General features: G+C 37.4%; 2 protein-coding genes across 2 annotated transcripts in view; both read left to right on the top strand.

Moving 5' to 3' along the window:
- LOC127880101 (uncharacterized) overlaps positions 1-11,992 on the top strand; it is a 36,454-nt gene that overhangs the window by 17,481 nt on the left and 6,981 nt on the right. The gene's annotated exons all lie outside the window — the stretch shown is intronic.
- On the top strand, positions 511-1,320 carry LOC127878578 (serine/threonine-protein kinase pim-2-like). Its single transcript, XM_052425105.1, has one exon. It carries the CDS (start codon positions 511-513, stop codon positions 1,318-1,320), a length of 810 nt encoding a protein of 269 aa, XP_052281065.1.

Below are 11,992 nucleotides of genomic sequence, written 5' to 3'. Positions count from 1 at the left end.
ACGGAAACCTGCAAGACTGACTTTTGAACGTTATAAGTCTGGCAAGGCCGTGGAATTTATTCAAGTTTGCCTAGAACCAGACGTGCGCATTCGTGTGGAACTCGATCAGTTAGTGTATATTGATGTGGATAGAAGAAATGAACAACAACGAAATGATTTGACTGTAAACTTTTATGTATTGAATAAAAACGTGTTAACAAACAATGCTCGTATTTGTCTTTTTACATCATTTGTTTAGTACAAGTATCGAAACAGTTTCAAAGTAAAAACATTGAGTCTTTTCAACGCTAATATGCTTGATGGAAAGTTGCGTATACTGTTAAACAAATGGTCATTCAATATATCATACACTGATTCCATCATGATGACGAAAGTTTAGATGTGTGAAGACAACATAGGTTAATGTTTGGTATGTACGTTCTCGTTATTTCGAAAACGTATAAAAGGGCGTTCACCAACGCAAAGCTCATCATTGCTCATCTTGACATTGATGCATACAGTCGCAAAAAAATGGACACGGTCGCTTCTTTACTCGAGAGGTACTACATTGAAAATCTAATCGAGACTGGCTCAACTGCTCGAGTGATGAAGGCAGTGCGGAGTTTGGACGGCAAGGTATTTGCCATGAAAGTTGCGAAAACGGTGAACACGATAACTTCAATTCCAGAAGAAATCTTGATCAACCAAGAGCTGATGGCAGCTGATATCAAAGGCGTTACACAAATGCACGAGTATGCTATAGACTTTGAGATGAACCGATACGTGATAATCATGGAGTGCATGCCAATGGACTTGCACACGTATGTTTCAAGACGTGCCACGCCGATCACAGAAGAAGAGTGTTGTCATATCATTTGCCAAGTGGTGAAAATACTTCTCGACATGCAAAACATGGTAGGCATGCAACATATGGACTTGAAAATGGAAAACGTTCTGATAGATCCATTGACGAAAGAAGTGAAATTGTGCGATTTTGGACATATTGCAAAAGTCGAACATTTGTGGACCGATTCAAAATCGAAAGGAACGCATATCTACTGGGCTCCGGAGACAGTGAAAGAGAGACGGTTCTACCCTACAAGAAGCATCGTGTGGCAAGTTGGACTTCTCGCCTACGATATCATACAAGAAGTGCCTTGGGAGATGTACAAAGACGGAAACCTGAGTGACTTAACATTCGAACGTTTCACGTGTGGTAAAGCCATTTCGTTTATTTACATTTGTTTGGAACCAGACGTGCGCATTCGAGTAGATCTGTACCGTTTACTGCAGACCAGTTGGCTGGATGAGAAGAACAACAACGAAATGATTTGTTCATAACTGTGTATTTTCCAATAAATCATGTCATGCAATCAAATTTCGTATTTGTCTTTTAACAACATTAAATCTAGTACAATAGTCGAAACAAAAACACAAACAACCAACGCAAATGTTTTTCAGAACAAAATTCTTATCAATAGGATTTCCATCAGCGATATAATCTGATATGATATCAACACAAGTTACACTATTCTGGGGTTTACATTTACAAGATAACTGTGGGTTTTCACCACATTTCACTTCACTGCTTACAATACTAAAACAGGTTCGACTGTTGCGACACATAGTAGTGTATAGTGCAGTTTTTTTACCAGATATTTGCTTCCGAAGCGCCAAATACTGGTATCGAATACACTTAGTTGAATCTATGAAACATTTGTATACATCAACCAAATCAAATTCTCGACATCCATCGCAACATGAGAAGTAGTTTGCTCGACTATTCGCATCGTTAACAATAGACGTTTTGTTATATGCTTTATGATGATAGTTGATGGGCTGACAACAGGTTTTGCAAAAAATGAACAAGCCATTTTGGTACAAACGATCAAGATTTCCTTCTTTTCTAGTACACTTGGTGTGACAAAAACACGATGGTATATGAAGTGATATGATTTTGTTGTTCACAAAATCAACTTGCTGTCTGATGATGTTTTGTATATAGTGGCCAAACGATAAGTTTCTTGTTACAATAGGTGACGTGAGTAATATTTGAATTGAACTGAAACATTTGCGCTTAGAACTAGGATTTGTAGTAAGCTCTCGTTTGAAGTGATACGCGAAGTCTAACACTGGTTTGGGGTAATATAGTTCAGACGTCAAAAAGTTTGCAACCGAGTCATGCAAAACAAGATTGCTAGTGTTATAAATATACGTACAGTTACACATTGACTTGAGGACTTGAAATACTTTGTGGTTAGGAATCCACTCTAATCCTTTCACTTGAGTTACCATTTTCCTGAGCGATGGGTGCACTTTTGAGATTTCCAACTGTAGTAAAAGGTATCGCAGATGAATAGTTGTATGGTTATTCACACATATGATGTTGGACCTTTGTTTCGAAAATGTTACATACAGCTTATGAAATGGTTGTTTCTTTTGACATATTTTGCGAATTCCTCGCAGAATCTGTATGATTCGTTTGTTCATTTCATAGTCAGGTTTTTTGAAATAAAGAACACACAATTGAACAATCAAGTAAAACATGTGTATTTTTTCATCTGTGCTTTGTTGACTATACACATTTATCAGCAACAGGTCAACTTTCAGGTTTTGTGGAAACATATTTTTGATAACGAAGTGAGCGAATCTATAACAATGAAACGTGGTGAGAGTTTGCTTCAGTTTTTTCAAAGTAACAACATTGAGTCTTTTCAACGCTAATATGCTTGATGGAAAGTTGCGTATACCGTTATACAAATGGTCATTTAATACATCATACACTGATTCCATCATGAGCAAGAATGACTAGATGTATGAAGACAACATAGGTTTATGTTAGGTATGTACGTGCTCATTATTTCGAAAAAGTATAAAAGGGCGATGAAACCTGTGTCTATCATTCATTCTTACTCTTACAACCAAACATGTCACATCAACTTAGGTTCAAAGAACAACGTATTGCTGAGACATACATGATCTACAAGCAGTACGGTGGTGATATTGGTTTATACGGTATCGTAAAAGAAGTACAAGAAGCAGAGAAACGAAAACGACAGAACCTTTTGTCGCCAGAAATTGTTTTGGCAAAGATGGAAGAGCATAGCAGAAGATTTCCTTCATGGTATCATGTCGAAGATGCCACTGATGCTTTCCTGACTGAGTCGTTGATCAGATCGCCTTCTATCAACGCGTTTCTGAACGCAAAACGGGTCTTCGACATACCAATACTCACCAAAAGCAACACAGATATGTGCTCTATTCTAGAAGCTATTCTAAAGAGCGACATCGATATTGACAATGTTTCAGTATGCTGTTCGTTTGGACATTCAACCGTCGACACACCTCATAAGATGGTCGTGATGAAACACAGCGACAGCGGTACACCGTTCATGGAAGCACTCAAACATCAAGAGAGACAAAAAAGTCCAGTGTATATTGGAAACGTAGTAGGTGGAAAGTTTGACGATCCGAGCCAAGCGATCATTGTCACTAAAGAAGAAATGAGGCATACACGATACTTACACGGCGCTTACTCCGAGTGTCAGTTCAGCGATTACATCCCGAAACACGAAATACCAATGAGGGTTTGCTACGGAGTGGTTCCAAATACTGTTTCAATCATAACCATGTGGAAGGACGACTTCAAGATTGTACTTTTCCCGGCACTGCATACGGAACAGTGGACTTTGACCAAAGACAACGCCCTAAACGGAATACACAGCATTTTGACCATTTGTCGTTATCATTTGCTCAGATGAATTGTATTGAAAAATGTTCATTGTCACTTGCATTGCAAGTTTGTTGTAATCACATGCCGATCAATAAAAACATGTACCAAAATGTTGTTCTATTTTTATTTTACGTATAACTAGGATACACCAAGACAAAACACTCATTCATCATGACAAAAGTCTTTGCGATAGAAGGCAATATTGCTGCCGGAAAAAGCACACTACTCGATCTGTTAGGTCAAACATATCTTGTATTTCCAGAACCGCTGGATGAGTGGCAAAATGTTATGGGCCCTGATGGCCAAGTGTTAAATATTTTTGACATTTATTGCCAAGACATGCCAACGCATTCATTTGCATTTCAAATTTTTACACTTAAAAGCGCTATGAGTGTTTTGAGAAAAGCTCTAGCGTCCGGTGAACCATATGTGTTTGTTGAGAGGTCGTTTTTGTCAAACTTGAACGTGTTCGCAACAGCACAAAAATCGATGGGTTATATCGATGAAGTAGAATGGATAGTATACCATGAGTTATTTAAATCAATGCTTCCGAGCGAGAATTTTGAGCTAGCCGGAATTATATATTTGCAAACATCACCAACAAAATGCTACGAACGTCTTCAAGATCAGAAACAGAGCAGAAGAAAGCGAAATATCGCTAAGATATTTGAAGGAACTTAATAACAATCACGAAAAATGGTTTTCGGGTATGGATCCAAGAAAAGTATTGGTGATAAATAACGATGCGCATAAATACGGATTGGCAGAATATGAAAATGACATTGCTAGAATAAAGTCTTTTGTCAGCGAAATGACTGCCGGGGACTAATTTGCTTAAAAGTGCGAGTTATTGGACACCACAGCCACTTTTTTCTTGTGTGCATTTTTGGTGCGGGATGCGGCGCTATATGATATGCCCGGAAAATGTTCTGACGGTTTAATAAGGGGGGTGGGGTTTTAAAAAAGACCCCCCCGCTAATTTTGCCGGGCTAATTTTGTTTTCAATATACACTAATTGTACTACGAGAGTTGTATCGCATAAGTCATTACAAAAAAATGGTATAAATAGGAGATGAATACGTTAGTAAGTCTAAGAACGTTTGTTTGCAAACATGTCTGTGTACAGTCGTTTTGCGAGGCTTAGAAAATCTGAACCACGAGCCTTCAGTCGCTATCAAACTATGGACCAGAGACTTCAAACCTTTGAAGACAGGCCATCCAAACGCAGCGTGTCAAAGGAAGACCTGGCTAGCCAAGGGTTCATCTACGACCCTTGTGTCATCTCCGACACGAGAGAGAATTTCTCCGACACTATTTTTAATTGCGTTAGATGCGTGTTTTGCAATGCGCACATTTCCATTTGGAACATGGACAAAGTAGATGTGAGAGTTAGGCATCGACAGCTGTGCCCCGCTTGTCCTTTTGTGTTCGATTGGAACATGAACAAAGAAGAAATAGTGAGACTCAGTCATCGACGGTTTGGTCGTGCTTGTCCTTTTGAATTTGAATTTCTTGACTATGAGTTATGCGATAGGTACTTGGAAAACGAGTTTGAAAAGCAATATGAAAGAGATAATTATGGAATTGTGGAAACAGAAAGCGATCAAGATGTTCATTCTAGCGATGATATCCAAAAATATTCAAATAAATCGGTAGAAAGTCTTCAAACAAAAGATGACCAAAAGTATGACGAATACGATAATTATAGTGATTTGGATGAGCTGCTAATGGCGAAAATTGACAAGACTTGTACTCGTACCCGCTACAAATCTTATCAAAAACAAACTGAAAAGCAGCGTAAAAAGGCTGAAAACAGGCTGAAAAAGAAACGAAGAACAAAAATACGCAATGCAAAACGAGATCAAAAGCAAACATATTACCAGGACAGAATCGACGATGATAATTACATACCTCAAAAAGGTTCCAATGATCAAGATGTAAAGAAACATGATAGAAAAATGTGTTGGGTTTGCAGAACTAATGATGCTGGCGATATACTGGAAGAACAGGTTTTCGAATCTTACGAACAGTTTTATCAAAAGCAAAAATATTACCGGGGCGAAATCGACGATGATAATCACATATTTCAAAAGGGTTCCAATGATCAAGATGCAGAGATACATGATAGAAAAATGTGTTGGGTTTGCAGAAGCCGTGATATCGATGATATGATAGAAGATCAGTTTTTGCAATCTTACGAAAGTTTTTTGGAGGAAAAATATAAAGAAGAATTCGACAATTGTTTTGCGGACGAAATCAGTGGCATCGATGATGAAAAACAAAATCAGGTTGAACGTCTATGGGATGAAGAGACCGAGTATATTTATTTTTCTGACTATGAGGCATTCGTTCAATACATGGATGAATATGAGAGGCAACATCCATGTATTTGTATAGGAAGTTTAGGTGTATTTTCGATAACGCTACGACTCAAAACATTTGAATATAAGCAATCATAACATGGATATTGAAAATGAACAAAGAAGATGTAAGACTCAGGCATTGACAGTTATGGCATGTTTGTTCTTTTGTGTTCGATTGTGCATGTATGTGTCAATAAAAAACCCTAAAACGATTTTGCGTATTGTTTGTTTTTCGAGAAGTATCAAAAAATAAACACAAAAACACAAGCTATAATACAATACATTTTATTCAACAATCACGATGTGACACAATTTGATGGGTAAATTTTGTCATCGCATTCGCGCTAAACATTTCAAAAACGTGCTCTGTTTCAAGAATATCTTTGGCAATATCTTTTGACTTTTCAGCACCTCGAAAATCAATTGCACCACATATCCAGTTTTCGGCATGAATGAAACCATACAATAAATCGAATCTGCACCGGTTCGCTTTCGTAGCAAGAACGTTCAAGGTTTCTTTTGTCACATCTTTGATCAGAAACGACCAAATTGAAAAGGTTTTTCTTGAAGTACAAGAGTCCATCAGCGCATGTTGAATCTTGATTTTGCTTATGTTTGTTTTGCTGCAAACGAATTCAACAATTTCATCAAATAGACACATTATCAACTTCGTTGGTTGTAGAGAAGCTTTGAGTCTTGCGTACGTTTCGAATTGATGTGCAAAATGTTCTCTTGTATTTATTTCTACATGCTGGAAATCTGTCCACAGACACATAGGAATGCTATTTGTGGTGTAATCCATGTGAATGACTGAAAGACAAATAACTTCAATTTGTTGTTTGAAAATACTTATATAGGAACTTTCCAAAATGACAATGCATCAAAAACTCGTCATGTATATGTTTGTGCATATAGTTGCCCTGTTTTTTCCCTTAGTTTTACATACAAATGCGTTAGGACGTCCTAAACCAAATTTTTATGAACCGTCTTGTTTCAAGCATGTACAGAATACACCGATTGACGTTACGAATGGTTTATTTTATGTGTTGATAAACGTAACCTATGAGTATTTGTCATTATACGACGATGTCAAAGAAAATTTACAATTTTTCAACAAATGGATGAAAAACCCAGAGTTTAGTTTAGAAGGTCATGAGCAACAATGCAAATCCATAGGTCTATCTAGATGTCCGAACAAGAAAAAAGCGTTTTCAAAACCGGTATACAGTGTAGTTGATGGTTTTGTAGCGGGATCAATGTTTATCACTTACGACTTACCAAGTCTTTTAGTTAGATTGCAAATTGAGCCGAAAACGTACTCTATCAGTGAGTTTGTAGAATCTGTGTTTACTGAGATTTACACACACGCTTGGATACCTTTGTTTCCGTACAATTTTTCATTGACATATGATGGAAGTGAAATTTGTGCAAATGGGATGCACGGTCATGCCTTCATCAGATTTAATATTGAACTGTGTACAACGTTCGGAACATGGTGCGATGTGAATTTAGAAGGTGCTAGTCCCGAGAAACAGGATCATGCGTTAACACGAATCAAAAATGCGTTATTGAAGAGAAAAATGAATGATTTGTCAGTCGCCAAGTATATCAAAGAATATGATCTAGGTTTGGAAATAATCCCTTCTAAGTCCAAAGAATTGCGAGACACAATTACACAAATAGAGCAAGAAATGAGTGAGATCCGCTTAAAAATCGATGATAAGTTCGACTTTGACTATGATCAATCTGACGAGGATTACTCTGACGAGGATAACTTTGATGAGGATTACTCTGACGATAATTTGGATGAAAAGCAAAGCGCTGAAAATGTTACCAATTATCGATTTTTCTGACTTTTTTTTCAAAAACACTAAAGTTCTGTCAGTAACAAACAAACCTATCGTTGAACCTATCGTAAGCCAAAAAGTTCACGATATTCAAAATGCCAATACTTTCGTTAGCCAAAAATTTTACGATATTCAAACTTCTACCAACAAGCCAAAAAACAAGATAAGTCCAACAGTTAAAAAAAATACTGTTGTTAACCAAACTTCTCACAAAATTCAAAATGCTCTTACCAAGCCAAAACTCACCGTTAGTCTGCCAGTTAAAAACGATAACATTGTTAACCAACAATTTCAAAATATGCAAGATGCTATCAACAAGCATAAAATGGGAATTAAGCACAACAAGCAGACCGTTGCAGAAGTATCTACGTATGGATTGCAAAATTGTTACTGCATAACATGTAATCGTTCTACTACAATCGGTAAAGTACATAACAATCGTTGCTATTTCATCAACTTGGATTCATCATTCAAGATTTCCTCTAATACGCATTTTTCTCCGTTTCGTGAATACACACTCTTGATTATCAACGAACGTAATCATGCTTTACGTGCGATGCTAAGTCAAATAGTGAAACAAGTGAGTAACGAAGTTATTCTCGCGAAAAAGGCTTCATCATATCGACTTACTGTCTTCAGCACCAAAGATGGCACAACTGTTGATAAGATTTGTATGTCGTTATTCAGAAATACGTATCAAATTGAGAATTGTACCGAGAGCACGAATGCTGTGCTTATAGCGAGAAATGGTCATTTCATTCGCGTACCACAAATACAATTGGCTAATTTCACGTACTGCGATATTGGTGCTGTGAAAGCGGAAAATGGCAAATGTTTTCGGATTGATGCAAATTGTTCGCACTCAAGTATTGCGAGTGTTTACGATTTGGATGATAAGTTAGTTTCATATTTGGTTAGCATTACTCAGAACACTGCACACAATATGAGTGAGGCAAAGTTTCAAATAAAAAATATAGATGACAGTTCTGTCACAAGCGAACACTTCATTGTGTACAACAAAAGGACGAACAGTGGACAAGAATGCACGTATGTCGATATGCGATCAAAGACCATTTCAATCGAAAAATGCAAACACAGTCCCACGATTTGCGAGGTTTTGTTGGGTAAAAGTACATTGAATGACGAACCGGGACTAAGAAAATTAACGTTTTGGGAAACTGTCGCTGTTTGTGTTGGTGGATTCATTGTGCTTGTGATAGCTGCTATTTGCTTCATAATTGTACTACACAGCATAGCTCGGCATAACGATACTGTTGTAAACAGTTAACATATATCAAAGCGTTTGTATCCGCTATTGTCATAACTCACAATGACTTCGTATGACAACATGTATACCATTGAAAGCGAGAGCATTGGTAACACTCAAGAATTTTCCATCCACGTTTTTAAATGCATCAGCGTTTTGATCAATGAACAAGAACTGCTCGAAAGCATTTTTGAAACCATACTAGACTATATTGGAGACGAACACGTGTTCATATTCGACTTGACAATCGAGTTTTGTTTCACAACAATTAGTAAAACTCTACATATCAGTCAGCTAAATTCGCAAAACTGTTCGTGTTTTGACATTACTTGTGCTATGCAGGAACAAGGAATCAATTTCACGGTACCAGCTGATCTTCATGTTTTTGTAACAAAAAACGCATAAACACATTTTCAGTCATAATTTCACTATTTTGAGTTGTTGATGGACTACAAAGTTAAACCATGTAACGGTGAGCGCTGCACTCTATGTTCTCAAATAAAGAGTGGAAACAGTTTTCAGTTCAATTGTGGTTTTGTATACATTGTTGAAGATGGAAAGAACTTCACTTGTAAATCGAAAGATGTTATATATGTTCTGAAGTGCAACACTTGCGGCGGTGAGTATATTGGCGAGACCGTTAATCTGAGAAAACGCATTCACACACACAACTCTCATATTCGAACAGAGCAGCATTATTGTCGAGCTACTGATCATTTGATAGAATGTGGGAAACACTTGTGCGATGTAAAAGAACGTTACACTGTATTCGTTTTGGAGACAGAGCGAGACAAGCATGTGCGTAAAGCAAAAGAGGCGTACTACATTCGTTTATTCCAGCCAATGATGAACAAGTAAGGCGTGCATTATTTTTTCACACGAATATATATTGATGCGTTTAACGAAATAAGCACACTCGCAATAACTTTCAACGATGGCACAACAAATGCTGAACAACCGTGAACGAATAAATGAGTTTGCAAATGCTGTCCTGCAACACGGCGTGAAAAGGAATTGGGTTTCTGAAGTCGAGCCAGGTGTCTTCGTGTCGCCTAACTATAGTTCGAAGTTAGAAGACCTTTCTAAGAAATTACAACAGATTGATACCAAACTAGCGCAGTACAGACGCCTCAAAGTAAGAACGCAGCATCTGATAAAGGGCATCAAGAAAACAAAAAACCTGCAAAACGATGTTTTAAAGACTGTGAGCTCCAAGGTTTTCGATCGAGTTCCAATTGATGTGCTCAACAAAATACTCGGTTCTGGGGAAGACGAAACCATGTTTTCTTTGATAGAGCGAATCAAATCTTCCAAGGTTGAGGAAAAACGCAACTATGCCGATATCGACATCTCCGATGCAGAAATGTCAGATACGCTGAACGATGATGAAGAGGAAATTATGAACGCTCTGGCTGTTAAGAGAATGCGAAAATCTGGTGAAAAAAAAAACTGTTAAGAAACCGAAAAAGGAAAAAACAATACTCAGTGATCTAGAATTGAGCGATGATGACCAATGACTACGTTGTTGCAATATTGTATGATTATGTTGACTTGTGTGTGTTACATTTTTTGTATATGTTGTAAATAAATTGTATCAATGAACTGTAAACATTTGTTGCCTTATCAATGGATATCGACGAGGTTTTGATTGTTGACGAAGACGAACAGTTAGCACAAAACACCTACTTGCTTTCACCCATGTACTCTAGACATCACCACGAATGCTCGCTATGCATTTTTCAATACATAACAGAATATGAAGAACCAATACGAATATTCGAAAGCAAGCTAGTAGAAATGAACTCAAAACTCGGGTGTGGAATTCAAACGTGTGTCACAATGGTTCTCAATGAGTTCAAAGACGATGAACGCATGTCGTTGTTCAAAAAATTGACAACTAGCGAAATTACAAGCCATTTTGATTCAGTATTTGGCGATCCTATTTGTGGATACAACCGACTTAAAGCTTACAATTTTTTCTCTCTGTTTGACGAAAGTACGGTTAACAATTCCACATACATAAAGTTTATTTACGATACATACAAAACTTCGAGAAACACTTCACTCTGTCCTTATTCGCTTTTAGGAGTTTATGTTTTTCTTGTTATGATTAACACTATAGGATGTGATTCCCAGCTCAAGAAAAAACATGACTTTTTGTGGATGTTCAACTGTCTATACAATCACAAATTACGGTTTGGAAAACTGCGATAAAAATCTATTTAAGGTTAGTTTTTCTATAGAAACACTCAAACCACACACAACCATGTCAACCATGTCAACCATAAACGTTAAAGATATTAAACGGGTCACTGACACCGAAGCCACTAATCGCTTGTTCACTAAACTGAAGTACGATATTGGTATTGAAATCTCTTCAAAGCTCATTCAGTCGCTTAAACAAAGCAAAGACAGGGTTGTATTTTATGTGGGCAAAGAACAAAAATCATACCCAGCAGCAATTGTGAAAATGTTCACTAACGTTAAGACAAATCATGTCAAGATTCAGCCGAAGTACAGTGTTCAAGAATTGATGAACGTGTTTGAAATTCTCATGAACCTGTCTGAGTACCAATGTAACGGTCTCACGCTAGATTACTCGGATTGGCAGTCAATCTCTAGTCTGGTAAACATGATCGAACTCGCTGAGCACCTAGGCATGACAGAAGTGGTGATGTTTCTTAAACGCATTCCACAACTTCTTACATTTCACAACAAAACCGCGTATGATAACGAATTGTTAAGACGAGAAAACGAGTCTAAGGAAAACCAAAAACCAATGTCTGTCAACGAACCTAGCGAA

This window comes from Dreissena polymorpha, chromosome 4 (genome assembly GCF_020536995.1).
Source record: "Dreissena polymorpha isolate Duluth1 chromosome 4, UMN_Dpol_1.0, whole genome shotgun sequence".
Lineage (NCBI taxonomy): Eukaryota > Metazoa > Mollusca > Bivalvia > Myida > Dreissenidae > Dreissena > Dreissena polymorpha.
This window is presented reverse-complemented; position numbering and strand designations above follow the sequence as displayed.